Here is a 21,529-nt window from a genome sequence, read left to right on the forward strand (position 1 = left end):
TGGAAGTGAGCAAAGAAGTTGACATTTTTCCCAGACGAAATCATAGAATCATGGAATTGCTGAGGTTGGAAGGGACCTTTAAGATCATCAAGTCCAACCATTAACCTACCCTGACAAAAACCACTTCTAAACCGTGTTCCTAAGTACCACATCTACCCTTTTTTTAAACACCTCCAGGGGTGGTGAATCCACCACCTCCTTTCGAAGCCTGTTCCAATGTTTAATAACCCTTTCAGTGAAAAAGTGTTTCCTAATATTCAATCAGGTGTCATGGAGATGGAGGCAACCCATGATTCTACTCCTTATTCTAATCAATATGAACTAATGTTCATGCAATATGGAACTGCTTCAATAGGAGAAAACTGAAGAGTCTGATGTCAGAATAAAGAATAGTCATGAAATTTATTATTACTCTGAAAATGTTAAATCATAAGCAACTTCCTCTCACCTTTTTTACAGCAACTTTTATATATGTGGTACTTGAAATCTATAATACAATATTGCTTTGGTTTGGAGTTTAGCACTGGTCTTTAACTGATTTAAAAATGCCTGGTTTTCACCACACAAGAACAAATTTATGTGTCACAGACCAACTTTGGCCAAGAATAACCAAATGTGTTTATATACACTACAAACTAAAGCTTTTGTGATTTTTACCTTGCTGATTGGTTACTGGAATTTCTGCTATGTATAAAGTCTTCAGCAGAAAGTTGTAAATATCCTACAAATGGTTGACCAACCAACAACCAAATCTTTCTAGCTTATAACAAGGACTTGACCTCAAACCACAGTGTCTCCTCAAACAACAGGACCACTTCTGCCATTTGGCATAGACATGACATTTTTTAAAGCAAACGTAACCTATTTATACACTCTGAAGAGTCTTCTAGGCAGAACAGAGGAATGTGTTAACAGAACCACAAATTACGTCAAAGCCAGTTTTGCAAGAAAAAGACTCCATGTACTCAAGATGCTGAAGTAGTCTCTACTATGAGCACTGTAAGACCTTCTAACTTAAAGACAGGCAATGTTCTACAGAAGACATTGTTTATTTCTACACCGTTGTTCCATGCAATTAAATATTTCAGACTGCAACCTCATTTAAAACCTGTAATTTGACACATACATTTGAACAAAAAATTCACAGAATAACTTTCTGGTAGTCATATACTTAAATCATCATGTACGATACAGAAAAAAAATTACAGGATAAATATGATTGCTTTTACAGTAAAAAGACATTTAATATAAAGTTACTAATATTCAATAGAGAAATAATTATGTGGTATGCTTAAACTATAACGCTGACCATCACAGAAGAAATTAAGAGCCAGTTCTCCAAAAGTTGGAAAGATGAGAAGACAACGACTTTTTCTTAATTCACAATTTAAATTAAGAAATCCTTTAAAGAATTATTGTATTTAAAAGCCTACTTATTATTTGGAATACTTCCATAAAAAATAAGGTAGTCTAAATCACTTTGAAGTAGAATTTTAATTCCACTTAAACCCTGAAAAAACTAAAACATACGTGTCACAAATCTGGCTAAATAAAGAGCATTTGATTTCTTGTTTAAAAATATTTTTATAAATTCCTGCCTTAAGAATCAAGTGAATTTGAAATGTGCTGTGTATGAATTAAATAAATGACATATTCAAATTTTAAAGGTGCTGAAATACTTAGTTAGATCTTAATAGAATCAACCATGCAAGATATTTGCTGTCTTACATCTGAAGGAAGAAATTATAGAAAGACAAGGTTTAAAACATCTTCTTAATTGAACAGGTACCTCTAAAAATCCACCCTGTAAGTTCCACGAGCAAGAAGTAAACAGGTAGCTATGAAAAAAGCTGTATACAGGGAAATTATAGCAAACTATAAAAAGGAAGTGATTTTTTCAGTCTTGGTGATCCCATGCCCAAGTGAGATTGACTTGTAATGCATTGTGAAGTTTTCAGACTTAAGTATTTATTGCAGTTGTTTTATAGGAAAATTAAAATGTTATTGTAATATAACGGTTGTTAAATATCAAACATTCAAACTCCAGAGAGAGCGTGCATGCTCTAGCTTTTGACAAATAAACAGAAGCAGTGTGATTTAATTCAGATTTTGAATTTTTGATATTTATTAGTTTGCCTTGTCTCATGACAACACCTTAATATCTTCGTTTGAGTCATTTGAATACTTTTATAGATTTCACAAGATTTAGTGAAGATTACACACTTTCCTCTTTATAAACTGTTTAGACTATCCATGATCCAAGATCCATCAGCTCCAGGAATGAAAACCTTTGCTCATCCGTAGATTGTTTTAGTTATCTGTTTTTTACTGGAACAAGATTGGAACATCAGTTTTGAGAATAAAGGTATTTTAGTCATACCCCAAGTTAGTCTGTGTTAAAAGTAATACTGTTAAAAAGCTCCCCACAGAGACCCCAAAAGCAGAATTAAATCATTGTGATGTTTCACATATTTCACCAGCTCTTCACGACAAAGGTTTCTCACCTGAGCAATGGGGTTAAGAGTTTTCCTGCTTCATTTTGAGATACATATGTGAAATATTGTGTGTGCATCCTCTGTTTTTAAAACCCCACTATCAAACCAAATTGCAAAATTGAACCACACTATGATATATTGACAAGATGGTGCAGAAGACAGTAGACTTGAAACAGTTAAATGTTTCAGCAGTCTGAGACACTGATGAGCTCTTTTCAAGTTCCATTAAAAAGCAGAATAAAAGGTTTCATAATAACTACCTTAAATTGCAATAGTGATAATTTTTACGCATTATGTATTAATGTTGGCTCATTATTCTCATGAAGGCAAGGTAGAGATCTCCTCCTAAGCACAGAAGGAACAACCTGCATGTGAACCTGCTGGCAACTATTAAATATGTCAGTCAGGCCCAGCTGCCTTAAAAATGAACATAAATAGGTCAAAAAGAGCAAGCAGTGTCTTCAGCCTTGATGAGTGTCACTATATCAGAATACATATTTAGTATTTGACTCAAAGACCACCATATGGACAACAAAGACAATTATTTGGTCTTTTCACGATGTATCATGAACAGCTCTGTTAAGAATCTATTATGTTAACTCTTTAAAAAGAAAATAAAAACTTTAAACTGCACCTCCCCCCTCCCATTTTTAACATATTATGTTATAAAATATAGCAAAAGACACCTTAAAATTAAATACCTGGTTTGCCAGAAAAAAGGCTAAATACTTTTGGACAAGGGACAGTGACAGTCTCTCCAATCTTTGCAGGGCGCCAACAGGTGATGTTATCCCAAACTCCAACACATCCTGAAACAAAACCAGCAGTAACAGACTTGAAAGCTCAGTCTGGTCCAAATCACCCTTCTGTATTTAGCCTATAAAGACTTGGCGGAAGCTTTGGGTAAGTAGTTCAATAAAGATTAAACTCTTTCAAGAAAGTTGCAAAGATGGTATTTTGTATGAAAATGTTAAGGGAATCGTAAGAGTCTGTTAAGTAATCAGCTTATTTTTATGTCAGTTAATACATTGTTTGCAAAATGTCTCATTAAAACGATGTCATTTTGATGGGATCATGCTAAGAAAAGCAAAGAAAATGTTAAAAAATATTAAAGTAGATTATTGGGCTCAGCATCACAAATACAACAGGAGTGCACCATGACTTTGGTGCGCTCCCATTTTTGGAACTAAGGGCATGGACTAACAAAATCCAATAAGGCAACTGACAATTGACAATTTAAATTTGTAATTGTAAAGAGAGAAAAAAAAAAAATTCACCCTATCAGTATTATTAGATAGTATAAGGGACGGTTTGTTCCCTTCAATTGAAAACATGAAACTTGAAGCAGGAACTACTCGCATCCATGTATAATACTATTATTCAGAATATTTACAGTATTAGAAATTCACTACTCGTTTACTCTGTGCTTGTGGGGTCATGCCGAATATCAAGCCATCTGAGTTAAATGAAGCTGGAAAAGGAACATTTATAAGTTCTATATTAGCATCCTACTTTCAAAGTTTAAGTTACTTTCAAAGTATACGTAAATTAGGGAACCCAAGAGTGTGTTAGAGAACCGACAGCTGGATTCGCCTCTGGGGGTATGTCCTAGCTGCAGCTTGAAGGAGAGCCAGAGGCATAGCATTCCCACGGTCCTGCTTTCCTTTGGAAGACAACTAAGTGTGATTGTCAGGAGGCAGCCTCTGTGCTGTACCAAGAATAGGGTTTGGAGATGAAAAAAGCAGATGAGAGGAGGATTATGGGCTAAATTCTGCATTTGGTCACCAATTGTGCAGAGTCATCTTTGTACAGTTTCCCAAGGAAATGCTATTCTCCAGAGGAGTCACTTGTTCATGGGCACTAGGTCTTTCTTCACTCCTCCTAGGATTATACAGCTCTGAATGTAGCATCTGTCCTATTTTCAGAAAGATGATGTCAAAAATAAGGGATTCCTAATGGAAACACTTCACAAAGTTTATCTGTGTGGGCAGATAAAATATAATGCCTTATTCTCCACTGCCTTGTATGCTGTATCAACCTTCAAAGAGGTACGCAACAAATGTATTATTGTTCCTTACCTCACACGCTCACCCATACTCACTTCAATGCCTTTTCCAGTCATGCACCAAAAATCTCCAAAGACATTTGGAGATTCCAAATATCCAATCTATCACAACCTCTCTGGGCAACCTGCACACACACAACTTCCTCCATGAAGAATTTTGCCGTGCATCTAATTAGGATTTCTCTTGCTGCAGGTTGCTTCCATTGCTTCTTGTTGTGGTTTTTGTTTGTTTTGTTTTGTTTTGTTTTTCTGTTCATATCTGAGAAGAGTCTGGCTTCATCTTTATAAGCTCATGGAGGTAGATGAAGACAGCGATCAGATCACTATTCTCCAAGCTGAACAAACATAGCTTTCAGTCAATTGTTATATGCTGCATATTCTAGTGTCATCTCCATACCCTCTGATGAGCCAATTAATGGCTTTCCTGTATGCAGGAGCCCAAAACTGGGCACAGTACTCTGCTGAGGTGCATTCTCAAAAGAGCCAAATAGATCTACCAATTTGCTAAGGTAGCACAGTATATGGTTAAATCTCATCTCCGTAAGGGTGAACTGCTGACTCATGTTAAAATTAATATATTTCTAAAGCAAACACCTAAAATGAGTCAGAAGAATTTCATCCTAAAAAATACTTATTTCTTCTCAAGAGAGTCTGAAGTTGTTAATTCAGTTGCAGAATTTAGACTGTAGGTAGCTGTCTTTGCTCTAATCAATCCCACCCTTATTTGCTTAATAGTGTGTGACTAACCTCAGCTAGTCGAATTCTCCAGTTACCTGAAGAGGACTAACTGTTTTGGTTCCTTTAGTAACTTTGACTCCTAGACTAATATGCCAAATTCCTTCTTTTAGCCCTACCTTAGGGTAAGGGAGATTTATGTAGGACAAGGAACTGTAAGAGTGGCATTCTTTTTATCTGTATTCCACAGTTAGCTGAGAAGTTCCTCTTCACGGAATCACGGAGTTTCAGAGTTGGAAGGGACCTCTAGAGATCATCTAGTCCAACTCCCCTGCCAAAGCAGGATTGCCTAGAGCACATTACTCAGGACTGCATCCAGGCGGGTCTTGAAAATCTCCAGAGAAGGGGACTCCACCACCTCCCCGGGCAGCCTGTGCCAGTGCTCTGTCACCCTCACTGTAAAGAAGTTTTTCCGCGTATTTGAACGGAACTTCCTGTGTTCTAACTTGTGCCCATTGCCCCTCGTCCTGTCACTGGGAACCAATGAAAAGAGCCTGGCTCCATCCTCCTTCAACCCACCCTTTAGATACTTGTATGCCATAGTAAGGTCTCCCCTCAGCCTTCTCTTCTCCAGGCTAAAGAGTCCCAGCTCTCGCAGCCTTTCCTCATAAGGGAGATGCTCCAAGCCCTTAATCATCTTAGTTGCTCTTCGCTGGACTCGCTCCAACAGTTCCCTGTCCCTCTTGAACTGGGGAGCCCAAAACTGGACACAGTATTCCAGTTGTGGCCTCACCAGTGCAGAGTAGAAGGGGAGAATGACCTCCCTCGACCTACTGGCCACACTCTTCCCTATGCAGCCCAGGATTCCATTGGCCTTTTTGGCAACAAGGGCACATTGCTGGGCCATGGATAATTTACTGTCTACCACAACCCCCAGATCCTTCTCCGCAGAGCTACTTCCCAGCAGGTCCGCCCCTAACCTATACCGGTGCTTTATGTTCTTCCTCCCCAGGTGCAGGACCTTGCACTTGCTTTTGCTGAACCTCATTAGGTTCTTCTCTGCCCAGCTCTCCAGCCTGTCCAGGTCACGCTGGATGGCAGCACGGCCCTCTGGGGTGTCAGCCACCCCACCCAGTTTGGTATCATCAGCAAACTTGCTGAGGATACACTCTGTCCCCTCATCCAGGTCATTAATGAGTATATTAAACAAAATTGGACTAAGTATTGACCCCTGGGGGACACCACTGGTTACAGGCCTCCAACTAGATTCTGTGCTGCTGATCACAACCCTCTGAGTTCTGTCCCGCAGCCGACTCTCAATCCACCTCACTGTCACCTCATCTAGCCTATAACTCTTCCCATTGACATTTCACTCTTTTCAGGTTTCTGGTCCTTACCTCTTGAATGAGTGTTTTTAGCAACTGACTCAGAATGTAATACTCTTTGAACTCCATAATCATTCATTTTTTCCTGATGATCATGCAGAGGTTGTCCTTTCTAGTGCCCCTACAACTGGTTCATACATTTCTTTAAGAATTAACTAATGAGTTTTATCTACACTCTGTTTTACCTGACTACCTTCTACTCCCTCCAGCACTTGTGGCTTTTCTTTTATCATTAGTAATGATATCTCTGAGGTGATGTTGACTTGGCCATGCATATATAATTTATATATATATACGAGATGAAAATCAAGTCCTACGTCTCTATGATGCAACATCAGGGCTTATGCAAAGTAAAAGCATATTTACTTCAGCCAATTGAGGTCATGCTTCCTTCCCAATTGATTTTAAGCCAGAAACAACATCAACAACGTGACATACAAGAAAGACAAAGAAACTATTTTCTTCATCTGCCAGCACTCAGAACTATAGTGACAAAATGCAACTCTTTTGGCTTTGATGGATGTACTGCCTCAGCCAGCATAAACAAGCCCTGGAGTACACAAGAATAATTAGCATCTTGTGCGACTTCAGACCTTTTTAGTTCATCCCCATTTCCACTAACAAGTGAGAGCTCAGATGAGTCATGAAAGTGTTCGTGCACACCCATAAAAGCTGACGACTTTCACAAATTTTTCCTTTTGTTCAGTATACTCTCTGTAGAATGGTGCATTCGCTACAGTAATCTGCAAACAGTTCAGAGACCTTTATAAATTTTTGCTACACTGCTATATGGACTGGGCTAAGGTTTTGCTAAAAAGGCAGCTGAACAAATTGGACTTCAGAGCTTCATTAGTAACTTTTCCACAAACCCCCCCCATAAAACTGTTATTCAAGCTTTACTTACATGAAATATTGTACAGAAAGACAGAGGTCCAATTCCTATTCCCACCAAAATTAGTCAACACAATTTGTATCAGATCTCAAAACTAGCTTGCAGAAGGAAAATCAATATACAAGTTTTTGACATTCAAAACATTACAGGTCACTATGTTTCCTGGGGAATGTATTTTTTACCTCAGTTTTTCCTCAGTAGTTTAGAACTTTAGGGCGTCTACAGCACAGGAGAGAATGGTACCTTTTCCGACTCTTAAATCATACAGATGAAATAACACAAAAGATGTATTTCCTACATCTACACTATATTCATGTGCATCAACAATCATGAGAATGAAACTTCAATGACTGTCATCAGAATTCCAAGAAAAACATTAAGCTTCAATTTATGGATATATACAAGCTTATTTATTATGGTACAGGAAATATGAGAAAACTGCTGAAATATCCTAGAGGCATTTACAGAATCATAGAATAGACTCATAGAATCATCTAAGTTTGAAGGGACCTTGAAGATCATGGAGTCCAATCATCAACCTAACACTGCCAAAACCACCACTAAACCATGTACCTAAACACCAGATCTACCTGTCTTTTAAACACCTCCAGGGATGGTCATTCCACCTCTTCCCTGGGCAGCCTGTTCCAATGCTTGATAACCCTTTCGGGGAAGAAATTTTTCCTAATATTCATCCTAAAGCTTCCCTGGTCCAATTTGAGGCCATTTCCTCTTGTCCTATCGCTTGTTACTTGGGAGAAGAGACTGACCCCCACCTCTCTACACCCTCCTTTCAGGTAGATGTAGAGAGCAATAAGGTCTCCCCTCAGCCTCCTTTGCTCCAGGCTAAACAACCCCACTTCCCTCAGCCACTCCTCAGAAGACTTGTGCTCCAGACCCCTCACCAGCTTCGTTGCCCTTCTCTGGACATGCTCCAGCACCTGTGTCCTTCTTGTAGTGAGGGGCCCAAAACTGAATACAGTATTCGAGGTTGGGCCTCACCAGTGCTGAGTAGAGGGGGACAATCACTTCCCTAGTCTTGCTGGCCACACTGTTCCTCCTACGGGCCAGGATGCCCCTGACCTTCTTGGCCACCTGGGCACATTGCTGGCTCACATTCAGCCAGCTGTCAGCCAACATTCCCAGGTCCTTTTCTGCTGGGCAGCTTTCCAGCTGCTCTTCCCCAAGCCTGTAGCGCTGCATGGGGTTGTGACCCAAGTCAACAATTGCCTGTTTCTCCCCAGTGACTACAGAGCAGCCTACGGTACTATAGCACTACAGTAATATACACACCATTGGAAAATGAAGGTGCAATAAATGCTTTCTTAAATGTGTCTCTTTCTGCTTGATCTAGCTTGATCAAGCTTGATATTCTACTCTCTATTCACTCACGTTCTACTACTCTCTGTCCAGCCATTAATTCATTCAGTGTTAGGATTTCTGGACTGTCATCCATCGCCGCTGCATTTCATAAAACCATTATGTATGCTATTATTCTCTGGAAGTTTTACCCATCTCCTGCATATTTAAGCCCGTTTCCTGCTATCTCCAAGGATATTAATCAATTAAGATACAGAACATATTTGTAGCTTTAAATAAGGTTTTTAGTTCTAGTAACAATTCTACCAGTAATTCTACAGAAAATATCTCACATTTTAAATATAACTTAAATTGCTCCAATGTTTATTTTCATGTCTGCAATCTTCTTTGTCTTATTAAAAAAAAAATATTCTAAGTACCCAAAAGTATTTTAAAGTACATTTATATCCTTTTATGTTCATTCCTTGATTTAGTTTCTGTTTGCATCCAGCTTCAATAAATTCTCAAGCCTTGAATGTTTTTTCACCCTGATATGTACACATATAAAACCAGTCCAGCTCTTGATCTGTCACAGCTCCCCAATTTTCCTGTGCATCTCTACTACTATACTCTTTACCTACTTCTTTACCTATTAATAAAGCTAGCAAATAAAAAAAAATAGGTTCTCCATCTCTATTTCTGTGGTGTCTAGAACTCCCCTGCACCCTACATATAAAAATCTCTTTTAGACCTCTTCATTTGCATCACTTATTTCTCTGCTGTGTCATTCGCAGCATATCCAAAGAAACAATCAGTCTTCCCAGAAAACCTTTGCTCAATGACTTGCTCAAAAGTGTGGCCACAGTGTCACTCCTCTACTGCTCTTCTCTCTTGTTCCCCTAGAGGATATTGCAGATGCTATTCTTAGTTTCAATGAGATCACTTACTTCATTTGAATGTTTGGTCTTTAATGCTTGTGATGCATTTGCAAACACTTCATAGTGAAAGGAAACACAATATACTATAAACTATGGTTTGTTTCTCACTTTTTTCAGCTTACATAAGTATTGCCACCACTTTCTTTATCCTGCTATCTGAGATCCAGTTTTTGAGCAACAAGTTTGTTTACCTACATGTGCTTCTTCATCTATAAAAATGTGTTACACTGAGTTTGTACTGGCAAGTGTTGTTTATATATGCATTTTATCCACATATTAACCACTAGGTGGCACTTTGCATTGGGATTTCAAAAATTGCCAATTCAAAGAGAGGTTTAGCATTTTTTAAACTGTCTAGGCGTGCATGATATGTGAAACAAAGAGAGTGCTTTGAAAATCAGCCAGAAAGTTGTCAGCTAGGCCAGGGTTTATTTTTTGAACAGGGAAACGTTTTGATTTTTGTACTTTACTTGACAAAGCAGAAGCAATCTCACCTCTTATGGGCAATGTTTTCTAGACTGTAGGTCTGAACACTGCAGCATGTAATTTAGGCCACATGAGAATTTATGAACATACATGGGCTGAAATTCTTTCTGCACTTTCACACAAGTAGTAAGAAAGAAAGGAAAAGGAGGTGCTACAGAATAGCACGCTAGCAAACTGGAAGCAAATCACATGCACCAGAACCGCTTAAAGCAGCAAGACGAGTAAGACAGTAGCAAAAATGCCATTGCTCCAAGCTACTTTGCTAAAATTACTTGCCGTATACTTTTGTCAGGGCGCCAAGTGCACTAATGGACCTTAATGGCCCTGCCCAGCCTCATGCCCTGGCCCAGGGTCCCCTCCGAGCTCAGGTCTTGGCCTTGAGCGATGCTGTGGCTGCACCTGAGTTCAGCTTCACCCCAGCGGTGCCTGTGCCTGCCTCTGCCTGGGCCCCGACCCGCAGCTGTGGCCCTGCCCGCCATCCCAGGGCTGTATTGGGCCCTGGTTCCCCACGCCAGGGCGGATCCTGAACCCCCACCTGCAGGCTAATGTCCCCGTCCCCAGAGAGGTGCCTGGGGCTGGGGCTGTCCCCCCAGCTTCCCTGGTGGGGGTGGGACAGGCCCTGCCAGGCCCTGCCTGCCCAGGGGCCCCCAGCGCCCCTCCGCAAGGAGCCGCAGCCTGTGATCCTGCAGAAAGGAGAACACTGGCTGCAGAACGGTGAAGGAGCAGCTCCAGCATGCCTATGCTGCACTAAAGCACTGTTGTCAAATTGTACAGAGTGTATACAAGCTCTGATGATTCAGAAATACTGAAGAAACGCGAATGTAAACTTTTTAAATTACACTTCACAAAAACTACTCATACAGAGCAAGTAGAATTTGTGAAGGCTACACTATACATCAGATTTAACTAGTTAAACAGAATGACAAAACCAGTACAGTTTATCTCATGTTCACCTTAAATGTTTGCAGTTTAGGTTTTCAAAGGTTTGCAGTATAGGTTTTCAAAAGCCAGTCCTATTACCAGGCATGGCATTTTTAGGAGATTACTAGCTTTTCAGAAGAAATTACTTATTTCCTTTCTGAAGAACAGTTTCCCATTACAGAATCAAATATACTACAAGCCAATTTTGTTTATTAATGTAATTTACAAATTTGAGAGTACTTTAAGGAAATATGGAAGTTGCCAACCAAAAAACTTTGGAAAAAAAACACCTTCTGAAAAAGAAAACACATTTCCAACCAAGTTTTCTGCCAAGTAAATCCTGCTTTCTAATTACTCAAAATGTTATTTGGAGACAACAACCTTTATTTTTGTATAACTGGGCAGCACTCTAATCTTACCATAAGAAGACCATTTTCTATTATATTGGAAAGATATTCATGGATGTATATTCAAAGCTCTAAGCTCTCCATCTTTGTGTTGCCCCAATTTAGATGTGCTGTACATTATTCATAAAACACCATTAAATATCAATCTCCTGTTCATATAAACCCCGCCACAAAATATTAAAAGTCTCTGTAAAGTAGTGAGATCATATATTTCTATTAGTTTGGATTATGTCTAGCCCACGTGCTATTTGTGGTATTAGTTGGAGTTTTTTTAGTGCTTTGGTATTCAAGATTTCTTCCTTGTGGTATTTGAACTTTGGATCTCATGGAGAGTAGACTGCCATGGCCACAGCTGTCTTTACCAGGACTCAAGCGCAAAACTATGCGGGGCAGTATTTCTTTCAGAATCTTCTGAAAAACATAATACATTCCCTTATGGCTGTGCACTTTCCTTTTTCAGGGCTCCAAATGCCATTTATTAATGCCTACTGATAAATTTCTATTTATGTTTTTGAGGGGGTAGAAATTTCAGTCCTTCAAAATTATAGAATGTGTGGCAACATGTTGCTTCTCTTCTTTCCAAAAAAAAAGCTTGTTATAGTCACTCTTAGTAACCTTCATTATGTGAGATTTTTCAATGAGGCTGATCAGGACATTTTCTTGGTCTTCACCATTTATTTCCTGTTGATTATTTTTCAGTAGGCAGCTCCTTTCATTCAAGGTTCTTTCTCACCTATCGCCCAGCCTCCTCAAAAGACAAGTCAGCTTTGACTCTCTTCTGCTCTGAATTAATTAAGTATAGCTTTCACAAAGCCCAGACACTGTCAACACCATAAGGATGATCAGTTTTATGTGGTGTCATTAACAATGACACTTCAATTAATGGAAGCCAAAATAGACAAACATTCAAAGCAGCCCCTTCAGCTCCCCTCATAAAAAAAATGTGTGAACTAAAAAGTAGCAGCATGTCTGTACTACAGCTAGAAAAGCAGCAGCACAGAGAGTCAAGAAAGCTAAAGTTGTCCTGCCAAAAGCTACAGGTGCTGCATGAAAGGAAGTTCCTTCATCCCACTATTTCATTTAATTCTACCTTTAATGCTACCTCAGATAACTCTAAGCAAAATTGCAGTCTGAACTACTGGCTCATTTTAGAGAGAAAATAGCTGCAAAACCAAACAAAAACTAATTTAAGACCTTGATGAGATTGGGAAGATTAAAAAAGGGGAAACCTTGAGGAGATTCCTTTTCAGATAGCAAAAGAAAGGCGTCATCTGGCTTTGTGTCTCATATTTACTGATGTAGAGGAGAGTGATAGTCAGGTTGGCTTAGTTATACTCACAGTCAGTCCTTCTTTTGCACCATACCGAGATATGTATGTGTGGGTTTGGAATGCAAAACAGGCACCTTTCTTACTGGAGAAATAACCTTAACAGCAGAGGTTAGTTGGGTGAACTAACTTTTCGACAACTTGCTATAGGTCCAACATTTGAACATTCATCCCACTGTTCTGAAGAGCTTTCAGAAAGATCTGCACTGTTTCATCCATAACATTATGAGCTCAGTGCTGAAGTCACTAAGTGAAATTCTACTGACAGTGTAATTTGGGAAATTAGATTACATAGTGACATTGGTCCTTCTTGCTTTCAATTTATGAATGAGAGTATAATTTTGGTAGTCCTGTCTGTTTTAATTTCCCATTACTAGCTGCATTATGAAGCCTCTCTTTGAGAGGTTTATGAAATTCTTTCCAAAGCCATTTCTCTTTCCATCTACATCCCTTCCTCAAACTTAAGATGCCATATCTAAAATTAAAAATGTTTTCTGGCATATGGGTCTCACAAAAACACATTTCGGAAAGCAAAAACCAAAAAGACTCATTTAACTGTGCAGCCACTCAGTCCAAAATGAAAAAAACCAAACCCCAGACTTCATTTTTTCATAATGACCTATTTTTAGAACTTTTTATTGTAGAACCCTGTTATAAAGTCTACTGACAGTTTTAACATTTTTTACCATAAGATCTCACTTTTCATTTAAAGGAAATGAATCAATTACTTTATAAGGTAAAATTCTAAATACTGAATAAACACAGAAATTTGCAGTTCGCCATTTTTTTTTGTATTTTCAATCGCTTCTATTGGGAGCTTTCTATTTTTTTTTTTTAAGAACACAAGTCATGGGTAGTAGGTAAAAGATTCATTTTCAGTGTTTTCCCATGTTGGCCTCAAAACCTATATTTATTATAAGCTATTTAGAACGGCATTAATCTGCCCTCCAAAAATGAGAGTGAAAAAAAAAACATCTCCTCAGCTTCCAGCTAAGGTGCATGCATACCTCAGGTGTCAAATTATAGGAGGAAAGACAAAACCAAACACGGATGGAAGCTAATGCAGCCTTCATAAAATAAACAGATTTGCTAAAGAGCACTACAGAGAGGAAGACACTGCCACAGATATTTGGAGAGTGACTTTATTCCCTAAATGGAGTGTAATGCTCTCAACTAATGGAAGAGTATGTACTAATGCCTGAAAATCCCCCAAAGGGTGCAAAGCAGGAGGTCCAGATTGCTGTCTAACAGTTTGACATTGCCAAATGAGTAGAATTTAGACAAACTGGGTCCTGTGGTTTTAATATATCCTTAGCACTATTCAAAGGATATTTACACAGTATTTATAGTGTTTCCTTGCAAAACACACTATTGCCTTATTACACCATGAAGTAAGCCAATCCTTTGTAGACTTCATAGTCAATTATTTTAGGTGCAGTACAAAAATTGCTCAGTGAAATTCTTTAGCCCATGTTATGAGGCAGCTCTGGTAAGACGACTATAACATCACTTTATTATGTAAAAAAACCCCAAACCTCTATTGTCTTTAAATCTTTCCTTTATGTCTCCCTAAATGGGAGCTGAGAAGTATTAGATAAGGTACTCCATACATAATTGTCATCTAGGCCAAAGGAGAAACTCCTCGTCCCATAAAATTTGGTTTCTCCAAATCCAGTAGCAGTCAAATTCTGGAGCATGTAACACAGAGGTGTGAAGGTTTCTCAGGCGCCCAAGAAGTTAATGAAAATACTCCCACTGATTTTGATAATAGAGGCCCAATCCTCCAGTGGAAAATCTCAGTGAACCCTTATTTCCAAATTCTAGACTTGACCTTTGCTAGATTTCATTATAGCTTTTGTGAGGCAGGTAGCATATACTAAAGTTAGAAAAGCGTAACAAGGGCTGTGTAACCATCTTTCCCATTCAAGAAGTGAAATAGGTTTTGTTAATTTATTGTAATTAATTATGTTTCAAGTGTACTACAAGTTTTAGGTGCGGAGCTAGGACTTGAACTAGTTCCAGCTTGCCAATTTTCATTAGTAATTCTTCTTCATCAGCAGTCAGAGTACCACTGTGACAATCAGCAAGTGTCTGTTCAAAATACTCCTTACATCTTTGCATGAATACAGAGAGTTTATTAGGAAAATAAGGATGCATAGGGAATGGATATTTTTGGAAACGCAAATGCATATACTTAATGTAGGCTCTTCCGAACAGGTTTTTGGTAAAAGTATCTATAACATGAAGCACAGGATAAATTCTACTATGAGATTAAACATACAGTTTTTCAGGTTCATTACCACAGGGGCTTTATTCTAGTCTCCTGCAAAACGGAATATTCCCTTAGTTTCAGCCAGGCATTCAATTAAATTTATAAATCCTTCCACTGCTGTTTTATCACTGCCTGCAGGGCTGAATCAACACCATCAGACATGCTGTCTCTTTCCAAGACATGAAGTTCTTCCACAGCAGTTTGCCTTCAGGAGGCACCCCTCCTCCAGTGAAAAGAGGCTGTGAAGAAAATATTGACAGAAACTTCTTTCTTCCCCTAGGGAACCGAAAATAAAACTGGTGTGCATCACAAGGATACCCTTGGAGCAGCCCAGCATCTGGATCACAAAAGTGGATCTTCAAGAAAGCTTGACTTTCAAAGCTGTATAATAGCTAATAATGAATTAATTAATTCAAGATTTAATTCATTAAGCCAGGCTAGTAATTATTTCTCCATCTGGCTTCACACTAGTATTATTTATGTAACAGCCGTTTCTCTTCACCACTCATATAAATAAAAAAATCTAAATGTAGATTAATTATTTCAGCACGATTTTGCTTGGGGAGATATCCATGTAAATTATTCACTGTTATTATAATTCTTCTAATTACTGATCTGGATTAATCAAAAGGAGAAATTATAGTAAAACACAAACTGTTGATGAACCTTTTAATTATTTTATTGTATACAAATTGATATTAAAGTATGCACTGAGGGAGTTAAACTTTTAAATCAAGAAGAGAGGTAGAGAAAGCATCATGAGTTAGGACTCGTGTTTATGCTCAAAGGGCACTGCAGACGTAGGTCCCTGAGGTACCATAATCATCTTCAGACTGCATTCAAAACAGACTGAATATGAAAAAACAAATACACTGTGTATCACCTCGTTCAGCCAAAGGAAAAACAACTGCACTGAAAGAGCTCTAGTATTCCAAGGAGTCCAGTTATTCTGATACGATACATACCTGGACTACCACATCAAAAGGCAGGACACCAATGAGGCTTAGGGCTTTGTAGAACTAATTCGCAATGAAATACTTCCAGCCACTTAAAGATCATTTGACAACAGAAATGTCATGATTAGTTCTAGATGTGACTTTGTAAAAATCAAAGTTGTATTTTGAACTGAAAAATATTCAGTTGCCTTTACATCTAAAATTTCCTTGCCTTTTTTCTAAGTCTCAGTGAAAGCCCATCCTTCCCTTCAACTTTTTATATGTTACCAGAGGAGTGCTGGGCAGGTAACAAATGCAAAAAAAGCACACTAAGAAGCATTTTTACCTTTTCACCAGCAGGTGAGTAGAGACTGCTTTCTGCTCACAAGTTCTGGCATACGGTTTACAAAAAGTATTAATCATAAAACATTAGTTTTATTTATTTCAAGTCAAAGGTATTAAATTAATAAATACACACTTCCAACTTTCCTAAAAAGCCAAAACCTTTTAACCAAGTTCTGCCCTAGCTACTTTAATGTTACAGATTTGCTTTTCATTTGGCTGCGTGGATTTATCTGGTGCCTTCATATTTTGCTTACTAAACAAGTGGCTTTATCAGCAGCTCCAACTTACAAGAAAAATGTCATTTTTTCTTAATCTTATTCATAATTTTCATGAAAATGTAGCAAGGAAATCTAGTAAAATCTAAAATAAAAAATAATAATCTACATCTGCTCTTCCCTCTTTCTCCTATTAAATTACAATTGGCCATATCTCTATCTCTATATTTATCTATGTAGAGAGAAAATAAAAACAATAAGGTAACAGTGATAATTTGTTTCTTGAATGTAACAATACTGTCCAGTTTTTGCTTTGCATTACCCTGGTACTCTGGGGGTGAATTTGGTCTTCCGAAACCGAATGCAGAACACCCGAAACATCTTCTGCCTGGGAAACCCAGAGATCATTCCTGCTGCTAGTACTTTACTTTCAGCCATAACTAAAGAGAGGTGCTTGAATCCAAGGCTTTCAGCTTTTCTTCAGACTTGTTCTTTCTGCTGGTCATATCATCACCAGCCTGCAGCTTCTCTGCCAGTCAGAAAATACTAGCAGCAACAGCTTAAAACACAAGAATGCATTTGCTCCCATCTAGTGTCCCATCCAATGCATGCCTAGTGCCTGGCACACCTCTTAACATGCTTGCTGCAGCTGTACCTTTAATGCAAAATATGCATAAATCCTAAAATACATAAAAATTATAAGCACAGTACAGAAAAATACAGCAACTGCAACAGCAAAGAAGGTAAAGGGAGAAAAATCTCGAATACTCATCTCTATGCAACAGCTTATCTTTTCTTACCTCTGTAGTCCACTGGTTTTGCATTCTTTAGAAGTTCCATGCACCTTGTTTCCTCCTTGTGAATCTCCAGCTGAAATCTGCATTCTGGATGGACACCATTCACCTGTGTCAAATTAACAAACAGGCCAGGGGCTTGAAACAGGAATTAAAATGCTTGAAAAAGGATGCAACTACCATTAATGAAATTCACAATTTTAACTGGCACTGGTTTTGCCTAAGTATGAGCTAAGCATTTTACAGAACCAGTCATTGCCCATTTTAGCTTCTCACACACTGACTTTTCAAAACAAAAAGTTAAAATAATCTACTAGAGCAGTCACCGGCTCCTTCTTGTAGCATTTCAAGGCCAATTGTCATTTACAAGAAAATATTTAACTTTCTAGTGCATTCACCAACATCGTTTCATGAGACTTTTTCCTGCAGAAAAACTGAGAGTTAAACTGAATCAGGAAAGTAGACACATTCGCTTTTTCAGCTTTTGTAGTAAGTTAGGAAGCTGAAAGTTTAATATGAATCACAGAACATGAAAACCGATCAAACTGCATTCTCTTTGACATGGTAAATTTTGCTTTTCTTCCCTTTTCCACCATGTATATTTTACCTCCTGAATGCCCCAAAGCATGATTATTTTATTCAAGCAAGTGTTACAGAGGAAGAAAACCCCACTCCTTTAAAAATGAAAGCACTATTGCCTTTACCTGTTTATAGCCCTGCCCCCAGTCTCTTGGTTTACAGAAAGGATTATTTATGTCCATGGGAAGAGACAAGGATGTAGCAATATTGGGGAGAGAAACAAGAAACCTGGAAGTTGTACTGGTCAGTTGGATTCACAGAGGCAGACAGAGCCAAACAGAGAAACACACAGTCCGTAAGAGACTGCATGGGAAAAACGACTGTAGTAGGTGAGAAACGGAAAATAGGAACGCCACTGGAGCTGAAGGGACAGTAAGATTAACTCAAATAAAATAACATCATAATGAAATAAAATATGACTATGCTGTATTTCAGTCATCCTCACACTTCTACTACCAAGAAAAGTGTGGTCTCTCTCCAAGCTTCTCCTTTTCTCTCACTTTTTCTAGGAGACATTTAATAACAGAATCTGGTAATAGTATCTGATTTGTGAGACACTATTCTTTTTAAATGGCTATCCTTAATTAAGCTGTGATCATGGACCCAGACCCTAGCACCCAGAGTTAGGACTGAGAACCTGGTTATTCTGCAGCCTCCTTAGGGGCAAGCCACTTGCTCGGCTTTTAAAAATACAGCATAACAGCCATAAGCATAACAGCAGGAGCTGTTATGAAAACTCATGAAAATCTGTCTCTTCTCCAAATGTCTCATTTCACCATCTACAACATCAGAACCTTAAGTCCTTTTCCCCATGTTTTCTCTATATTGACTATTGAAATTATATGTTTCCAGGGCACATTTTTTTTTCCTTTTAAAGTGGTTTGTACAGATCCTTAACATAAATTAGGATTTCTAGCACTTATAATAAACAGTTCAGTGTTACGTTGAAAATATCTGCATTTTGTTACGTATTATCTACTTTCCAGATAGCTCCCATGTAAAATAAAGTCTCATATATACCTAATGTTTTTAATTGCATTTTCTTTGCATGTAACAGATTTTTAATATTATTCTTTTTTCCAATTGCAAACATTCAGTAACTGAGAGTAGATCTCCTACTCATCAAAAAGTACTATAATTACTGGGTCTTGGAAAGGTAGGTTCCAATAAACGGAAATGTTAACTAAATGAGGGGTAAATGAAAGCAGCTACTACAATTAAGAAACGGGCTAAATAAGTGACTTCTCCCTCTCATACTTATGAAAGAACTGCAAATTTCTCAGTATTGGTGATCTAATAGCGGAGGTTACTTTGAGAACGTGAATTTGTTAGTACCCAAAGGTAACACAACATTACTTTTCAAACCCCGGATACATGCCAAACTGTAATATACTTTGTTCTAATACATACCCCAGCTTAATCTAGATGTACTTCACCAAGCTAAAGAGACTTCGGGTTCAAGACTGTGTGGCAGTGACAACATCCAAAAACACACCAAGAACCCCAAAAAACCTTTTGGGGCCGGTGCTCATCCATCTTTCCCTCTGCTTTACCAAGGGTAGGTCACCCTTTGTAACCACTGAATACACAACCCTGTGCCCTGTGTTGCACATTGCAAAGGCACACAGTTAGCTGGAAACCCAGCTGAGGAGTCTCTCCGCAGTTTTGGTGGCTCAAGAATTTTTAAGGCATCCAGAACAGCAGTTGGACTGGAAACTTCTGACAAGCAGCTTACATTTACCTTCGGCCTGGGTGCCCGACTTTTGGTGAACTTACCTGTTATTTTAAATTTACAGTAACAAAAAAAAATGGAAAGATTTAGAGGGCAGGGTTTTTTATTTTTCACAAGTCACACTTTCAGCGGCATTATAATTTTACAAACAACTGAAGAACCGCTTAAAAATATAAAGATGTTAAAAGCAGGCGCTGTAAATTCGAAGACTTTAATATTCTGAACGCCTTGTGCCTTGTTATCCGGTTATGCGTATCAAAAAGAAACCAGTCACGCAGGTTTTCCCCCCACGTTACGATCGCTGACCACCCTCCAGATCGTTCCAGGGCACCGCTCCGCGACACCTCTCCGCGCACTCGCGGTGGCCACCGGCTGCCGGGGAAAGCCGAAACCGCGGGGAGCGAGTGACCCGCCCGGCGCCGACCGCTCTCAGCTCCGCTCCGACGGGAACGGGGACCGTGCCCGTCCCGCGCTGCCCCGCCGGGGCGGAGCCGCCCCGGACCCCGAGAAGCGTCCGGGGGTGCGGGGCGGCGCCCCCCACCGCCAGCCCGGCTCGCCGCCGCCTGTGCAGCCGGGGAGCCTGCCCCCAGGAGCGGCGGAGCGGAGACGGGCTGGGGTCCCGGCGGGAGCAGGAGCCCCCTTCCCCTGCCAGATGCCCGCCCGGGGACACCCGGTAAGGGCGAGCGGCGGGAGTCACTTGTCTCCCGAGGTGAGCGCGGGGGTGCCGGAGTCTCCGCACCTGCTACGGCTACAGCTGAGCCCCCGCTCTGGGGAACGGGGGAAGCTTTGAGGGAACCACCAGCCCGGGAGCGGGGAGGGGGGTGTCCGCGCAGACACTTCAGGGACGAGGGCGGCGGGAAGAGCCGGAGGGGTCACCCCGTCCGCGGTGTGGAGGGGCGAGTCACCCCCGGGGCCGGGGGTGAGCGCGGGGTGACTTACCCGCCCCAGGCTCCAGCAGAGGGAGAGGAGGAGGATCGGCAGGTTCCTCATGCCAGCCAAGCGCTGGGGCCGGCGGGCTGCGCTGCCCCGCGCCGCTCCGCGGGCCCCTTTCGAAGGCGGCGAGCAGGAGCCGGGTCCCGCCGCGGCACCATAGGGCCCGGGGGCCGCCGCCGCCGCGCTGCCGGGGCGCCCAGCCGAGCCTCCCGCCCCGCGGGCGGCCGCCGCCCTGCGGCTGTAGGCGGCTCCCGCACCTGCCCCCGGCCGCCCCCCGCCCGCCGCTCCGGCCGCCGTCAGCTCCCGGCCGGACTGAGTGCCTGCCCGCCGCCGCCACTCTGCGCTCAGCTCCTCCTCTAGACCCCGGCTCCCTTCCCTCCCGCTGCTCCTCAGCCCCTCGCCTCGGCGTCCTTTTCTCCTCCTCCCTCTCCCCGCCGCGGGAGGTGCGAGTCGTTCCCCTCAGCCGGGACGCCCACCGCCCACCCCGGCGACCCGCAGGTGCTCCCCCGCCATCCCGGGCTCCTGCCGGGTCGTGGGCGGCATTTGCCCGGCCCTGCCCGCCTCGCCGAGCCGGAGAAGCCCCCTCTTCTCATGCACACGCACCCAGAGGGGCCCGGGTGCCCGTCCCGGCTGCGTGCCGGTGCCAGCGCTGCGGTGCCTTTTGCCCCTGAAGCCATTAAGATAACCAAGCGCCGTCCCCCCAAGGCAGACACGCGCGAACCCCCCCCACAGGTGCGGGGTACGTGAAGTGATCCCTGGCAGGGTCAGTCTTATCCCTGGGCAGGTCAGAAACTGTATTACTAAATCTTTCTTTCCCACAAGCTGGTTTTTTTT

General features: G+C 40.9%; 1 protein-coding gene across 1 annotated transcript in view; it reads right to left on the reverse strand.

Annotated features, from left to right (window-relative positions):
* The window catches only part of VIPR2 (vasoactive intestinal peptide receptor 2), a gene marked incomplete at both ends in the record, with an annotated part of 60,348 nt that extends 39,596 nt beyond the window's left edge, over positions 1-20,752 (reverse strand). The window contains 3 exons of the mRNA XM_082499688.1: positions 3,197-3,304; positions 17,458-17,560; positions 20,702-20,752. Of these exons, the coding sequence (XP_082355814.1) occupies positions 3,197-3,304; positions 17,458-17,560; positions 20,702-20,752 (262 nt within the window). The remainder of the gene's footprint in view (positions 1-3,196; positions 3,305-17,457; positions 17,561-20,701) is intronic.
* Between the last annotated feature and the right edge of the window lie 777 nt (positions 20,753-21,529).

This window comes from Vanellus vanellus, assembly GCF_965231255.1.
Source record: "Vanellus vanellus genome assembly, chromosome: 2".
Taxonomy (NCBI): Eukaryota; Metazoa; Chordata; class Aves; order Charadriiformes; family Charadriidae; genus Vanellus; species Vanellus vanellus.